Raw genomic sequence first — 16,277 nt, forward strand, 5'->3', positions numbered from 1 at the left:
CCAGAAAAAAATATAATAACATGTACAGAAATATTGTCCTGTATTTGGCTCAAAATGGTAGATCAACCAAATAATTGCTTTAAATAAGGCTGCTTTTCATTTCACCATTTATAAAGATGGAAAATACAGAAATCTCGTTCTATATGAACTGTACACACACCCTTCCACACACCGACACACACAGATAAATAATAAGAGTACGACACACACAGTGACCTACCAGTCAGGGAGGCTGAGTGTTGGTATGACGGAGACACATGGACAGTTTGTCAGTGTTAGATGGACACAAACGATGCAACGAAAGAGCAAAGCAAAACAAATCATATAAAGTTAATGAAGGGGTTGAAAACAAACAAAACAACAATAAATGATGATCATTCAAACACAGAAAATGGACACGCACACACACACCAACATACACACATGTGGCTACCTGAGCTGGCTGCGGAGAGAGGTGATCTCTCGCGTCATGCTCTGACCGCTGTCGGTGAGCTCCTCCAGCTCCCTCTGCAGCTTCCTCTTCTGGGCGTTGGAGCGAGAGTTCTCCTCCTCCACCTCCTCCAGCTGCCTCTTCAGCTGCTTCAGACGGACCATCGACTTATCCAGCTAGAGGAGGAGAGAGGGAGGGGGAGGGAAAGGACAGAGCGTGTTGCAGAGGTTGGGGAGAGACATAGAGGGTCGGAGGAAAGAGGGGAAAAAGAAGAGAAGAGAAGGGGACGGATATATAAAAATAGAAATTAGTCTATGAGCGGGAGGACTGGTAGGGATCAGGAATCAGATTAAACCTGGCAGATTATCACAGATGATGTTTTGGGAGGAGAGTCAGTGTCTTTGCTGTGGTTGTGGGATTTATTTTTTAGAGTGGAATGGGCTCTACCTTCCCAATGAACACGCAGATGCCGGGGTAGGATTAGGATTAGGTTGGACTGAGCCGGATGAATCACTCATTTTAGGATGATTTTTCAACACTCTCTTTGTGCCCTGGGGCACAATTAGAGCAGCGAGCTTAGCTGACCTGACCCCCATGAAATGATTATTTATTGCTCTGTCCCAGGCCAAACTATGCTGTGTATCTTCTTATGGCTCACCTTCGCTGATAAACCGCTCATTTTCTTACCTGTTCTCTGTACTGGTCTGCGTGTCGTCTCTCGTCCTCTGCCTGCATCATCACCTCCTTCAGTTTCTTCTCTGTCTTCCTCACCAGCTTGTTGGCAATGGCTCGTTCCCTGAGAGATGGAAAAGATCATCATAAGATACCTGTTGCACCAAGCAATACAAGACATCGTTCAAGGTAAAACATCACCTTTGAGTTTGTGTTTTAAGGGTATCTGCTCAAAATAAAAATGTGCATTATGTATTTTGTACCCTGCAACATTAAGATTGGTTTTATTTTAGATAAAACATAAACATATATAAATATTCCACATGTATGTCCCATTGTTGGAAACTATTCTTATTATTCCAGAACTACATAGAAAATGTGTTTTGTCAGTGATTCATGAATTTTGTGACTGTCTGAAGTTTGGACTGTGAAAGATGCTCTAGCTGTTTTGACATTTTTGGACTTTCTCTGTTGTTTGGAAATGTGTAAACTGCACTCTGGTCCTTGCTTGTACAAATTGCTTGCTTGCTTGCATTCACTGCGCCTCAATTTGGGGGCTGCATCCTTCGACGGCTGCATTTGAAGACTGCATGTGTCACAGTGGCACGACAAGGCCGTCCCATTTCAAAGGCCCCTTCGAATGCAGCTTTCATTTCCCCTTTCCCGGGATTCGTTGTGTCGTGGCAAGGTTTGGATTTGTTTTTCCAAAAAACTATGTTGGACACACGGAGCGAAACAGCAGCTAAATACACAATATTGGGTTTCAAGTCCATCAAGTAGCTAACAATACAAATGTTAACAACGCAAGGGACCCCAATACTGTTAAGGTTGCTAGGCGACAGGAATGCTGCTTCGTGACACAAGGGTAAGGTTGGGGAGAGCTGGTGATGTGTATAGGAAATTCCCCGTAGACTAGACATCTCGTTTAACAACACTCAGCCTAGGCCTGTAGACCGCGCCCTTCAAAGGATGTGGACCCCGAATTGAGACATGGCTACGGTGTCTTGTAAGCCCCATAAGGTTTGGGCAAATATGCCGTTATATACATGACACAACAATAACAAATTTTATTCATATAATATAAGTTGTTTACAATTATCTTAATGGCTCAGTTTTTTGTGGGGGTGAAAAAGGAAAGACAGAGATTGTGATGGACATGAAGTGGCCTTAATTCTCTCCCCCATTATTGTCATAGACTGATTATGGGTGTCTTTATAACATATTTTGTATTTAAATACATTTGTGTTTGTTGATTTACAGGTACTTCATGACTTTTACTTCAAATGAGAGAGAAACTTTCATATATAGTAATCCTTTAAGTATAAAATTTGTATTGCCCCTCACTATTTTGTTTGTAAAAATAGCAATACAGCAATCTTTTTTACTTTAGGTTGATAAAGGTATTTCTTTCAGGTGTATTATTTGTACTAATGCACGTGTGTTCCTCTCACTGTCTCTCCTGCTCCAGCTGCTCCTCCATCGACTCTATCTTGGCCTCCAGGGCGGCGACGCTGAGCCTGTGTTTGCCCCTCACTGCTCCCTCCATCTCTCCCAGTCGGGTCTTCAGCTCCTTGTTCTGCCTCTCCAGCTGCTCCCTGGCTGCCTCTGCCTTCTGCGCCAGAGTCCTCTCTCCCTGCAGCTGCACGGTCATCGTCTCCACCTGGACCACGAGCAGAGCAGCAATCATGATGTGAGCTTTACGCATGTCTGTAGTGTGTGTGTGTGTGTGTGTGTGTGTGTGTGCAGGCACATCTACCATACCTGTAGAGCCATCTTCCTTTGTCTCTCTGCTACCAGTTCAGAGTTACTCTGCTCCTCCTCCAACTCCTCCTCCAGCTGACTGACCCGTGCCTCTAACCTCCTCTTCTCTTCATACAGTGCATTCCTGAACAAAAACACAATGTTAGTAACAGTCCACATAACAACACACTAGTACACACGTAGTACATCTTATGGAAACTGATACTAACTTTCCAGTACTGCTGTTGACCATCTCATCAGCCATCTCGTCTCTTTCCTGCTGAGCCTGTCTCCTCTGCCTCTCCGACATAGAAAGCTCCTGCATAGATAAATGTACAGGAGGTTAAAAGTCACTTAGAGCCACCCTTCAAAAGTATTACATCTTTAATAGCAGAGTACACAAACCTCAGTGAACTGAAGGACTTCAGCTTCCAGTGTTTGGATCTTCTTTTCGCTGTCTTTCGACTGTGCGATCACCTCCTCCCGAGACAACTTGGTCTCGTCCAACTCACGCAGAATTTCCTTCATTTGACCCTGTGACAAAAACAGATTTCTTTGAAGGCACAGAATGTAATTTATGCCGCTAGGGGTCTTTTAATCAAAACAATAGAAACAGAAGACGTTGAGAAGTAGTGTGGGATCATAGGAGCTGCTGTCCTCATGGTAACAGCCACCATTGCAGGTGAAAATCTATCTGAGGTGACTCAGACGAAGTAATGTTTTTTTTTATGTAATGTTTCACTGACTTCCTTCCCCTCTCTCTGACTTAACACATCTTGTTGCCCTGGAAGTTTAGTGACTAGAATAATGTAAGTTAACAACTCAACATTTAGACATTTTAGTGTGGAAATGTTTCATATTATATCTTTTATATCAGGCCATTGACAAGTACAGAAAATCACTGTTTATGTGTGGGAATATTTCTGTTTTACCTGCAGCCTCCGCAGCTGCTTCACAGCCTCCTCTTTTCCACGGCTGGAATTCTCCACCTGGGCCTCGGCTTCCTGCAGTTCTGCTTCCAACTGCTTCTTGGACGACACGGCCTGAGACCTCTGACTCCTCTCCTCCTCCAGCTGGATCTCCAACTCCCGCACCTGGCAAACAAAGGAAAACAAATTGTGAGTAATTTGAAGAAAAGACAGAACAGCAAGAACACTTCTGTGGTTTCCTCTCTCTACCTGTTTGCTTAGTGCCCTCCTCTTCTCCTCTCCCTTCTCCTCGTTAGTGCTGATCTCCCTCTCAAACTGAGCCTTGAGTGCCTGCAGGGTGACCTCCAGCCTCAGCCTCGAGTTCTCCGCCTCCGACAGCTCCTCCTCCAGCTCCTGCGTCTGAACCCGCAGGTTCTGGGCTTCTGTTTCTAAGCTCCTGCGGGTACGCTCCAGCTCGTGAACCTAACACAAGAGTAGATACGAGCCGCTGATTCACTGACGACCCAGAAAGAGAAATAGCAAAGGAGCCCCGAGAGGAAGATTCTTACGTTCTTGCCGACATCATCCTGCTGGTTTACAAGCTGTTCCATTTCCAGACGGAGCTGCTTGTTGGCCCTCTCCAGCTCTTCCCTCTGGTCCTGGGTCTCCTACGCACAGAAATCAGATGAATCACCACAGTGGCAGACATATCACAAATGTTCTTGTATTGTCTGCTCTCAGTTAGTTTACCTGCAGGGCTCGGGAAAGTGCCAGACATCTAGTCTCCTTCTCTCTGCTGTCTGCTTCTGCTTTGTCCCTTTCCTCTGCCAGCCGAGCGCTTACCGACTTCTCCTCTGCCAGACACTGAGGGGGTGAAGGAGACAAAAGTTAGAATCAAAGATGTTTTAGGAAAGTTTACTCAGACTCAGACCGATGAGTTTCGAACCTGGTCGAACTTCTTCTGCCTCTTCTCTAGGGCGGTGCAGTTCTGTCTCTCTCTCTGCAGGGCGAGCGTCATGTCCTCTATCTCCTCCCTCAGTCGCTCCCGCTGCCTCTCCACTCGCTCCTTCTCCTCCTCCTTCTGTCGCTCCCTCTGGACAGTGCTGTCCAGCTCTCTCTGGAGTTTCCTGCGTGTCTCCTCTCCGGCTTCCACCGCAGTGTTCACCTCCTCCGACTGCTTACGGAGCTCTGCCAGCTGCACAGGTGGAGCGGGGAGGGGTTTATACATGTTTTTTTTGTGTGTGTTTTGCAATGCATTTGATTGGTAATTTTGGTCACCTTTTACTGCTCTGAACCATTTTCTGTAATAACATACTGTAAATGAATTGATTCATATCTATTCATAGATGAAGCAGCAGTTTCAGAGTCAAACAAAGCCTGCATGAGTTTCTGATTTACCTGCTGGGTTTGAGTCTGGATCTGCCGGGTCAACTCTTTGGCTCTCTCCTCCTCCTCCTCCAGTCTTTCCATCAGTCCGTTCTTCTCCTCCTCCAGCGCTCGCACCCTCGAGGCTAGAGCCATCTTTTGACGAGTTTCATCCTGCAGCGATTCCTGAGAGAAGAAGAGACAGGAGTGTCAACCTACTGCCAACTGTTGACATTCTCTCATCTATAGGAGGAAGTGCTTAAAGTGTCTGTGGCTGTAACCCAAAAGCAAAACCCAACATCACATCTGACCCCACCCTGGTGTGTGTTTCACTTTGTTACCTTTGCATCATTCAGCTGACTCTCCAGGCTGCTGACCTCTTTCGATAGCCGAAGGGATTTAGTGTCAGCAGAGGACAAATTGCCGGACATAGCCTCAATCTCACTCTGAAAAAAGACAGAAAGAGATCATGAAGGTAAATCCATCAGACCAAATACAAGAGGATCTCTTCACTGCAGAGCCGGAATTTCTGATTTTGTGAAGTGCAAAACATACAAAGCAACACCTCTTTGAAAAGACAACAATTCAACAACTAAACATGTAAAAGGAGGGTTTATATCAGATTTGTACCTGCAGCTTGTGCACTCGGTCTTCCCTCTCCTCCCTCTCTCTGTCAGCCTGAGCCAGTCGGGCGTTGAGCTCCTGCAGCTGACCCTCGGCCCTCTTGCGGCCTCTTTCGCTCTCCGTGCGGCCGGTTTGGAGGCTCTTGAGCTCGGAGGTCAAATTCTGCCTCTCTTCCTCCAGCATGCCCTTGGCTTTCTCTAGCGACTGACGAGCCTAAAAAAGAACAACGATGATGACGTGTCATAAGCAATGCTGCATGTTTATACATGGATGTTTTTTGAATGTGTGCTTCTCTTACTCTCTTGCTGTTGTCCAGCTGTTCCTGGAGGTTGTCTATGGCTGCGCTGTGTTTCACTCTGAGCTCTGACAGCTGGACCTCGTGGCGACGAGTCTCCTCTTCAACACATCGCTGGAGGTCATTTAACTCCGCCTCTCGACGAGACCTGTGTAGATGGATGGAGAATGAGGTCAAAAAAGCATTCAAAATATTTAATGGTAATACAATTCCTCTGGCTTTTCTCATACTCAAATTTGATGATAAATTATGTTTGCATCATTTACCTTAGCTCCTGCTGAGCAGCTGTGGTGTCTAGTGTGTCCTCCAGCTCAGTTCTTAAAGCCTCGAGCTCCTCGCCCAGGTCTCTCCTCTGTTTCTCCGCCCTTTCCCTCATTCCTCGTTCGTTCTCCACTTCCTCCTTCAGCTCAGACACCTGGGACATGGCCTCCCTCAGCGCCCTCTGAGCTTCTGCACGACGCGCTCCCTCTTCCTCCAACCTGATAGAAGAAAAGAAAGACGGATAAATAAAGGGAAGGGTGTAGTGTGAAAAATCTGTGACAAGCCTTTATTTGTGTCACTGTCTCGTTTCTCACCGCCCCTGCAGGGTGGTGATCTCCTTCTCCTTCTGAGCCAGACTGCCCCTCAGCTCGGCTGAAAGCATGCCCAGGTCTGACAGCTGCTCTTGGGCCTCCACTGACTCATTCTCCATCCTCCTCCTCCATTTCTCCTGCTCTAAGCGGCCCTGCTCCTCACGCTTCAGGCGCTCTGCACAAAATTATAGAAGCAAAAGATCACAACAGTGAAAATATTGAGTCAAAGTTGGGAAACAGGGATACTACCAGTCAGCTACTTATAAATTATTATTTCTATTGACCCCCGGGAACCAGCCAGTAGAGCTGAAATGATTATATTCACTGACAGCAAGTTTAATAATTGATTGATCATTAAAGTCTTTTGTAAAGGTAAAATGCCAGCTTCTCAAATGTGAAAATGTGCTACTTTTCCCAGTTTTCTACAATAGTAAACTCAACATCATTGTATCGTTGACAGCTGGTCAGACAAACAAGGCATTTGAATATCTTAACTTGGTCCACAGGGAATGATTTCATTCTTTTCAGACAGTAAGACAATCACCAAACAATTCATTATTTAAGAAAACTTAATGATAATGAAAATAATTGTTGATTACAGCCTTGTAGGAATAACACTAACTCACCTGAGGTTTTCTGTGTGTTAATTACTTGACACAGAAAAATTAAGAAATGTGATGTTAATGATGGGTTGGGAGGTTGCTTTGTTATTATAAGCAGGGGACTAAAAATTCCTTTGTACCAACCACAATTGGCCTCATTAATGGACTGTTGTGAGCCTGTCTCCCCAGGACATTGTTGTCTGGAGCTTCAACGTTGTACGTAATGTATGATTGAATGTGTGTTGTTGTTGTTTTTGTTTGTACCCCATTTTTGTGTGCTTTGCTGGCTGCACGCCAAATTGCCCGCCAGGGGGATAATAAAGTTTTCTAAGTCTAAGTCTAAAGTGTTAGATTTCATCAGCTATGGCTAAAATGATGTTGACAATTATTTTGCTTAATTCTGATATTTTATTTTTCATAATTTTGACTCATTTTCAGGAAAGAGGAAGAGAGAGAGAGAAAGAGGGTCTTATATGTCTTTAAAATATAATAACATGGCTCAGGTAGTCAAAGCTTACTTCTACAATCTGGAACTGTGACTGCATCCAAATCAAAAGGACTGATCAAATGCTGTTACACTTGTTGGTTTGCTGTGGAAGAGGAATATTTACCCTCGAGGTCAGCAATGACAGCTTCCTGTTTGTTCTTGAGTTTGTTCAGACTTTTGGTTTTCTCTTCTTCCTCAGTGAGCTGATCAGTGACTTCACTCAGACGCTCCTCAAACAGTTTCTTTTCCTGCTCCAGAAAAATAAAAACATAGCATGTGTGAGTTGTAGTTAAAGTGAAAGAATTAATCCAACATTCACACACACGATGACAAAGTGTTCAGTTATGCCCACCTTGCTGAATCGGTCTCTCTGCTCCACTGCGTTTAGCAGGTCGGTTTCCAGACTCTTCACTCTGGTCTCCAAGGTGACCTTCTCCAGCAGGAGGCGCTGTCGGGCACTCTCCTCCTCCTCTAACTGCTCCTCCAGGTCCTGATAAGAGAGGAAGATTTAATAACATGCAAGGAGGGGAAAGATGGCGTTAATTTAACTTCAGTTTCCATGAAACTTTATAGACTTTCTTCAGCTTTTTTACCTGTATATTCTGCTGCATCTTCTTCTTCTCATTGGTCAGCTGCACACCTCTCTCCTCCTCTTCCTCCAACCGAGTCTCCAGCTCGCCCAGCACCTCCTCCAGCTCCTGTTTCCGGCTGGCCAGCCTGGCCCTCATCTCCTCTGCCTCCGCAAACAGCTCAGCCTCTGCCTGCAGCTGGTCAGCCAGCACTGACTTCTCCTCCACCAGCTAAAACATGACAAAGTGAGGAGGAGGAGGAGGAGGAGGAGGAGTGATGAAGAGGCACTGATTCATAGCAGAGAGGTGGACAGGCAGCAGAACGAGGTGGAGGTTTATTTACCTGAGCATGTTTCCTTTCAAGCTCTCCGTAGTCCTGCTCCGCTCGGGTGAGATTATCCTTAGCCTTCTGGAGCTGGGCTTCCCTCACCTGGATCTCCTCGTCTTGCCGGGTCACCTGCAGCAGGGGCTTCACCTGGTTGGCACAGAACAAAAGGACACAACCAAAGAGTTAATTTCCTGCATCAGGCTGATTTTATTTGTCTTTCTTTTGTCAAGGATCTAAAGTCATTGCAGATGTTGAAACATATTGTTTCTGTTGCCAGGTTATAATCCAGTTGACTTTGCTTTGGGTACTAATTTTGTGAAACATCATCCTTCCTCCATCTCATTTCTATATTTTTACTATGACAACTTTATGCAAAAGAAACAAAATCACAGCAAAAAAGAGTACTTTAAAACAAAGCCATGACAGTGATCACTTGCAGATGGGATTATTTGTATATTTCACGTCTATGCTGTAATGTAGTCGTGTGCACAGTACCTTGGTGAACAGCCGCCACCACTGCCAGTTCCTGAGTTTGAGGTAAGCGGCACAGTTCCTCTGCATCACCCTCATAGCGCTCAGCTGCTGCTGCTTCTTAGTAAAGGCTCTGAGACAGAATAAATATAAAACAAAATCTGGTATTAGCTCTTCTTTACCCACAATAAATTACATTTTTTTTCACTGACATTTACTAACAATGAGTGACTGGAATAACAAGATATTGTGTTGTTAAGCACAAAAGTAAATAACAAAGCAGTTTTATTACTCATTAATAGGGACACTTTTTTATGCTGTAATATTTTTAATGCATCATATAAATCACTTAAATTAATAATCTAATTAGTTAGCCTCCATTGTAAAAATATAACTTCATTATTTATGTTGCTTCCAGGCCTCCATAATATGCGCCAGATACCTGTCAATGCTGTTGCAATTCCTGAGTCACTGATAGGGGCTGACACATGATTAAATATTGATGCTCCTTTAAGAGCGAAATACAAAACTGCCTCGTAAATTGCAGAAAGTGAACGCTCCTCATAGAGAAACTTCAGCAGAGTTGGATGTTTGTCTTCTACGGTCAGTTTAGTTTTAGTTAGTGAACAAGTGATAGTTGATTGGCAGAAGACTCAAGTTTAATCAAGTCAATAAATGAATAAAAAACATTTAAAAATTACAGCAATTCAGTCCGGTCAAAAACACCAAAACAACCTGTGATGTATTAGCCTCTTTGCTAAAGCTCTTACTTGCGTGCGAGGTAGCCTCTGGAGACGCTCTGGAAGCGTATGATGGTGTCAGTGATCTTCAGGTCTCTTTCTTCTTCCAGGTGAGCCAGGACTCCGGCTCTGAAGAAGACTTTACTCTGACCCACCCTGAACAGGTTGTGGTCCAGTTCCAAAGCTCTGATCTGGACGAGGAAACAACGATTAGAGATGTCCACCTTTTCAATTGTTGAATTTTGTTTGCTTACAGCTAATGAAAAAACGACTCACCATGAGTTCTGATGCCTGTTTGCCGTCCATGAAGGCACGAGGGATCGCATTAGGAGTCAGGATCTCATACCTGGAAGATAAATTGGATTTTGTAAGTGTTCGAGACACAAGACTGAGGCGGTGTTGGCAGGTTAGCAGAAGGTCATCAGCAGGTGACAGAGAAAGTGCTTGATGAAGCATTTAGTGTGTGTGTGTGAGTGAGTGTGTGCTTGTGAGAGAGAAAGAGAAAGCCAGATGGTTATGAAAGGTAGTTCATTGGTGACTGTTGAGACAGACAGACAGACAGTTCAGACACACACCTCTGCCTGAACTCCTGGAATGGGATGCGGTTAGGGAAGCCTTGTCTGCAGATACGGATCCCCTCCAGAACTCCATTACACCTCAGCTGGTCCAAAACCAGGTGGGGGGACAGCTTACCGGCCTGACAAAGGAAAAATAATGGAAATTTGTAATTATTTAAGACATTTATTCCCCGTTCCACCAATTTTCTTGTCTGTTTTGATTTTAAAAAGTGTCCACCCGGATCCAGTCCTGCTGTCTTACCCTCTTCTCATGGTTGGGGATGATGCAGCGCAGGAAGTTGGGGTTGGTGTTCCTCAGCGTGGCCATCAGCTTGGTGAGAGACTCCTTGTAGAGCTGACCGACAGTCCTGAACATTCCCTTCTTCGTCTTCAGACCAGCTGCTCCGAACGTGACCGGCCCGCTGTTCTCTCCCGACGACACCTGGTCCAGACCCACGATCCTGTCCACTGGATGGAAAAACAGAACGGGGTTTCAGATTCAGCAGCAGGTATCAATTCAGGGGGGTGAGGAGTGTTTGCCAGACTTGATTGATGTCATGGCAATATGATTTCACATCTGTTATTAAGTCTCTGGACAGATGATATCAGATGGTGGACAATGGATTTGTAGCTCATTAGAGATGCAATCATATGACTATTTGCTCGGTCTAGTGAGATACGCCTACGCAATTTTAGCACAGTGCAGGTGTGAAACAGGTTTTCTAGCTTAACTTTGAACATGTCAGAACTGGCAGGCTGACGACAGTTTGCACGTCAGTTATTAAAAACAAGACCATGATGAGTGTTTCCTTCCTGATTTGACAGGTGTATTGAGTGATATATTTGCAGCAAGAAGTAATGATATTGCCAATTACACAATCAGCCAAATAACTGATGTTGCTATTCAAATGTTAGTGCTGCGAGCCAATATGTTGCATCTCTAGAGCTCATTCAGGATCACATTTCTGCCTGCACACAGTTGGATTTCATGAATCCGCTCTAGCTGTTTGTGGCAGCACAACTCTAATGTGATCCTGAGTGTGTTTTTGTGACTAATCGAGGGCATGCTGCTACCTTGACACGAACTGTCAAATTTCTACAAAACCAAAGTGAGTTACTTATTCACAAATTGAAAAAGCCACATCAAACGAACACAGCACTGACACTAAAAGCAAAAAACTGGTGAAAGTGCGAAGAGAGAATGAGTGAGCTAACAGCACTGTGACACTACAGCACGAACATCAACTAAAAAATAACACTAAAAGGCACACGGCAATCAAAAACTGGGCAGACAGAAGACAAAGGAGCGATGTCAGCGTAGGTGGGAGTGAGGAATGTGAGTGTGACACCCAGAGGAGGAAAGAAACCTACTGTCGGAGCCATTAGTCTGCATTGTGGCATAGGAGTCAAAGAAGTAGACACGGGGAAGAGTTTGGATATCTGATGCAGGAAGACGAAAAGATGAGATGGTAGGAAAGAACCAAATTATTGAGAGGGAAGAAAAAAAAACAGAGGGAAAAAGGCCGAGGGCAAGCAAACACAGGAGAGAACAAGAAGGAAGAAGAATAAGAAAGTGAGAGACAGCAGATAGATGGAGTAGTTGCATGATAGAGAAAGAAAATAGAAATACAAGTTAGTTCCTTTTTGCAACAGAAGGCTTAATTTTTCTTAATTTGACAAGCTTAAAAAAATACAGGCCGTGAAAATTAAAATGAAACAACATTTTCCCATCCTGGACACATGTGAAGTGCATGAATTACAGGTTTACTGGACATGGTAGTGAATGCACAGGAGAGTAAATCAGTCTCACCTTCCTTCCACAGCTCTGATACAAAATGATCAGACGACTGGTGCAGAAGAGAGGCCACGTTGTCGTTCAGAGGGTCCATGTTCTTCACCAGCCAATCATTTGCCTTGTAGTCCACCTGAGAGACAAGACGGAGGGCAGGGGACATTTTAGATTTGGTTCCTTCGTGTGGGAAAGATGACGGACGTGGAGGATTTTAAAACAAACAAACAAACAAAAATAAATAAATAAATGCAATACCTTGCCAGCATAGTGAATGATGGAGAAGTCGGCTTCCCCGCGTGGCTGCTTTGAACGGAAGAATTTTGGATGGCTGCCTTGCTCGCCGGACAGCTTCTCTACAAACGAGCGGTCTGTTGCCCGGGGGAACCAGCACTCTTCATCCAGCAGGGCCAGAACACCAGGAGAGTGAGTCTAACAGAGATGAAAAACACAGACACATTTTGTTGTGGACTTCATTATTCAAGAGGAATCAAAGCGGAGTCTGTGTTTCTATTAATCTTCTTTTATTCCTTCCTCTGCGGGTGTTGTTAAGTGAACAGGTTCTGAGGGCCACAGGTGGCAGCCGTGGGGCGTTATCAAGCTATTTTTCTATCACCAAACAATCTGGACTGTCAGCATCTATATCATCATTACTTAAGAGGTAAAATGTGTGTTCCCTTATGTAAAAACAGAGTGTGTGTACCGGTTTCTCGATGAGGTCAATGCAGGGCTGCAAATCCAGGCCGAAGTCGATGAAGTTCCACTCGATGCCCTCCCGCTGGTACTCCTCCTGCTCCAAGATGAACATGGTGTGGTTGAAGAGCTGCTGCAGCTTCTCATTGGTGTAGTTGATGCACAGCTGCTCGAAGGAGTTCAGCTGCAGAGGAGATCAAACAAAGACTCATTAAATCAATACATTTATGTGACCTATAGAAGAACATGCTCAAGCTTGTATCTTAGTGAGGAAATTAACTGATAACAACCCACATCACTTCATCCCATCATGCTTGCCCGAACCTAACCCTAATTGGTGTTACCTGTGCTCAACGAATGACTTTTATCACTTTATCACAAACATTTTAGAAAGAAATCTGGGTTGAAGTAAAAGTCCAGCATCATGCCTCAATAAATTACCTGGAAGATCTCGAATCCAGCGATATCAAGGATCCCTATGAAGGAGGCTCCCTGTCTCTGCCTGCGGTCCAGAGCTCTGTTGATCCTGTGGACCAGCCATCTGAACAGACGCTCATATGTGGCCTTTGCCAAGGCCTCCACAGCAAAGTCAGCCTAGAGGAAGAAATATAAACTTGTACATGTACTCTGCATGGGCAAATCTGTATAAATATCCGTGTGACTAAAATCTTACCTGTTCTTTCGTCTGGGCCTTCTGCACATACTCTCGACCCACTTTGATCCTGGGAGTGAGGATGGCCCGTGTGAACTCCAGCACGTTGATGCCCAGCAGATGGCACAGTTTCTGAGCAGCTGTGTTGTCAGGCATCGAGGCCTGGTCCTGGTTCTTCTCCTTCATGAAGGAAATATTCCCAAACTGGAGCACAGCGGAGATCACCTTCAGCATGGCTGAGGAGAGGGAAGACAGGGGGAGGGAAGGTGATTTATAGCCAGGCTCAAACACGGAAAAAAAAAACTACTTTCCCTCTTTTCTATCATCCCCTGTCTTACACAGCGACTCCTCTGGGATGAAACCCATTATAGCCATGGAGTCCATGGTCTGGGTGAAGTTCTCTGAGTCGCTCTGACCAGGGACCGGGATGGAGCCGCCGGTGAGGAAGCGGTACTCATCAGCTGTTCCTAAGAGTAGGTCCGCTAATGATGGGGGGAAAAGAAACAGAGAGAAAAACATGATTTTTTACAGCACTGTAGTTATGCAGCACGGCAGTATTTCATTACCACACTTTGGTTGACCTTTGGCTCACCTCTTGTCTCCTCTGAAGTTCCACACAACAGCTGGTAAAAGATGTGGAATGTCCTCTCGTCTTTGGCCTGACGGGTGGCCCGGGACTTTTCAAGGAGGTCTGGATTTATATGGTCATGGACATACACAGCTGAAACTAGTTACATCATTTTTTAGTCCTGCTCTACTTCTAGTGATTTAGTCTTTAAAATCAGCATGATGCATCATATTAATATATTTAAACTTTAAAAGACACAAAGGGTCACAATAAATAATTAAGTATTCTGTAAAAGAGGCATCAATCTTAAAAACACGAAAGACATATAAAAGGATACAGGTCTCAATGTTGGCACCAACGATGTACCCCGCCACGTCAAAATTAATGCGGATGAATTTACCCTAAAGAAAGAAAAAGTAGTTTAATGTTTCAATTAATCTTCAGGATGCAATAAACATCCTCTGTTTGTGTAATGTCTACAGTATAATCTGCTCTTACAAATCTCGAAGAGTTGTCATTCTTGACAGTCTTTGCGTTGCCGAAGGCCTCCAGTATGGGGTTGGCCTGCAGCAGCTGCCTCTCCAGCTCGCCCTGAGACACACAGGAGACATCAGATCAGCTTCACAGAGAATACAAAGACACTGGACTCAACAAAAGACTTCCGTAGGGCCTGTCTACTAAAATGCACCATTAATCCACTGATCGGTTATGTAAAACAAAAAAAAAATGCGTGACTCATCCTTGAAGAGCAGTGGCACTAAATGGTGCATTTTAGGGCCCAGAATAGCATCCACACCACACACCATTCCCAGGAACAAATGATTCTCAACCTCACTAAGAGTTACACGCCTTCATTTGTTAAGTAATCAATAATAAAAGCATCAATCATGTTTCATATTTAATTTGTGTCTTTATTAAAAGACAATCTCTAGAAGCCGATTAAGGAGAGTCAGTTGAGAACCACCGTTGTAGAAAAACGTGGGCAGTTGGAAGCTGCAGCTTCAGACGCTAACATCATACACACTCTGCATATTGGCTGACTCCAGCTAGCTGCAATGCATTACTGCAGTTGTCGCATTGCCAGAGCAGCAGCTGTTGATGCAGCAGCAGCCAGTGATGGGGAGTTACTGTAGCTACGGGGGCTACAGGGTTTCTGCAGTGCTCACCAAATCCAATATAAGACCTTTTCGATGGAATTTAAAACCTATATTAGTCAAAGTATGACGGAAAACCAGTAGGGACAAGATGGCTGACAAATATTTATGAGTTTTTATTGACATCTCTATTGCATTTTGTCCTTCCAGCTACATATAACAATAATTCCTAGTAGGGCTGCAGGATAGGGAAAATTAACTACATTGTAATTATTTTGACAGGTATCTCAGTATGATTCATGATCAGAGGGAATGATAATTGTTGATCACAATTTTAAAGACTATTGATGACAATCATGAAGATGTTACTGAATAAACATGTTCTCTGACACATTGCTGTTTTTTCACACTTTTAAAGGTGCACAAGACATTTTAATCAGAAGAGAAATTTTTTACCTATAGTAGATGAGCTTCAGAGCAACCGTGGTCAGCAGTAGTGACAGTTAACACTTGCATAACGTCTCCTAATAGCCAACAACTACTTTGTACAGTAGGCAGGAGAAATATTCAAGACCCTTGACAAAATTTAAGACTTTTTTTTATATCTTCCAAGGCCTTTTTGTGAGCTGCAGATACCCTGTTTCACTGTAAAAACTGTCAAGGAATGCCAGCCAGCCAACACCAAAGGCAGATACACAAACACACACACGCAGACATACACAGAGCAGAGGTCAACATATTTTATAGCAGGCAATGTGTACATGATACACATTGACCAAACCGCATATTTAAGTGTTTACACGTGTTCACATGTCAAACACATACATATGGACGGCTGCAACGACACTCCCACAGGTGAATCTGCACTCATTCAACACACATACACACACAAAGTTCATGTGATTAAAACCATCTCTACAGCAGAAATGCCTCTCAGCTCTACAGGTAAATGAAAACCTGTGGTGTTTATATGTAACAGGAAGTAAATCCCACTGAGAGGAATAGATTAAAACTAAAGACCCAGAAAGCCAGGAATCATTCAGATAAAAGTCTAAAAGAAAAGCTCTATGCACAGAGGACATGTTTCTCGTTATGAATCAAGAGACTCGTGTCAGCTCTGG

General features: G+C 44.2%; 1 protein-coding gene across 9 annotated transcripts in view; it reads right to left on the reverse strand.

The window, feature by feature from the left end:
- myh14 (myosin, heavy chain 14, non-muscle) overlaps nt 1-16,277 on the reverse strand; it is a 34,624-nt gene that overhangs the window by 4,800 nt on the left and 13,547 nt on the right. For 4 of the 9 annotated variants that reach the window (XM_084358165.1, XM_084358164.1, XM_084358162.1 and 1 more), the window contains 37 exons: nt 14,561-14,653; nt 14,400-14,463; nt 14,087-14,185; nt 13,833-13,976; nt 13,516-13,730; nt 13,284-13,436; nt 12,853-13,026; nt 12,408-12,581; nt 12,171-12,285; nt 11,732-11,800; nt 10,623-10,828; nt 10,379-10,500; nt 10,080-10,149; nt 9,834-9,994; nt 9,088-9,196; nt 8,608-8,739; nt 8,289-8,495; nt 8,048-8,185; nt 7,820-7,943; nt 6,610-6,781; nt 6,301-6,513; nt 6,038-6,182; nt 5,746-5,952; nt 5,457-5,561; nt 5,149-5,301; nt 4,697-4,945; nt 4,501-4,614; nt 4,320-4,418; nt 4,021-4,233; nt 3,775-3,936; nt 3,248-3,376; nt 3,073-3,161; nt 2,864-2,987; nt 2,554-2,762; nt 1,118-1,226; nt 434-606; nt 221-232 (listed from right to left, as the gene is read on the reverse strand). In XM_084358165.1, coding sequence (XP_084214291.1) covers nt 221-232; nt 434-606; nt 1,118-1,226; nt 2,554-2,762; nt 2,864-2,987; nt 3,073-3,161; nt 3,248-3,376; nt 3,775-3,936; nt 4,021-4,233; nt 4,320-4,418; nt 4,501-4,614; nt 4,697-4,945; nt 5,149-5,301; nt 5,457-5,561; nt 5,746-5,952; nt 6,038-6,182; nt 6,301-6,513; nt 6,610-6,781; nt 7,820-7,943; nt 8,048-8,185; nt 8,289-8,495; nt 8,608-8,739; nt 9,088-9,196; nt 9,834-9,994; nt 10,080-10,149; nt 10,379-10,500; nt 10,623-10,828; nt 11,732-11,800; nt 12,171-12,285; nt 12,408-12,581; nt 12,853-13,026; nt 13,284-13,436; nt 13,516-13,730; nt 13,833-13,976; nt 14,087-14,185; nt 14,400-14,463; nt 14,561-14,653 — 5,246 coding nt within the window. The remainder of the gene's footprint in view (nt 1-220; nt 233-433; nt 607-1,117; nt 1,227-2,553; nt 2,763-2,863; nt 2,988-3,072; nt 3,162-3,247; nt 3,377-3,774; nt 3,937-4,020; nt 4,234-4,319; nt 4,419-4,500; nt 4,615-4,696; nt 4,946-5,148; nt 5,302-5,456; nt 5,562-5,745; nt 5,953-6,037; nt 6,183-6,300; nt 6,514-6,609; nt 6,782-7,819; nt 7,944-8,047; nt 8,186-8,288; nt 8,496-8,607; nt 8,740-9,087; nt 9,197-9,833; nt 9,995-10,079; nt 10,150-10,378; nt 10,501-10,622; nt 10,829-11,731; nt 11,801-12,170; nt 12,286-12,407; nt 12,582-12,852; nt 13,027-13,283; nt 13,437-13,515; nt 13,731-13,832; nt 13,977-14,086; nt 14,186-14,399; nt 14,464-14,560; nt 14,654-16,277) is intronic. The other 5 variants (XM_084358167.1, XM_084358166.1, XM_084358163.1 and 2 more) reach the window with 3 other exon arrangements.

This window comes from Pagrus pagrus (assembly GCF_965226575.1).
Source record: "Pagrus pagrus genome assembly, chromosome: 7".
Taxonomy (NCBI): domain Eukaryota; kingdom Metazoa; phylum Chordata; class Actinopteri; order Spariformes; family Sparidae; genus Pagrus; species Pagrus pagrus.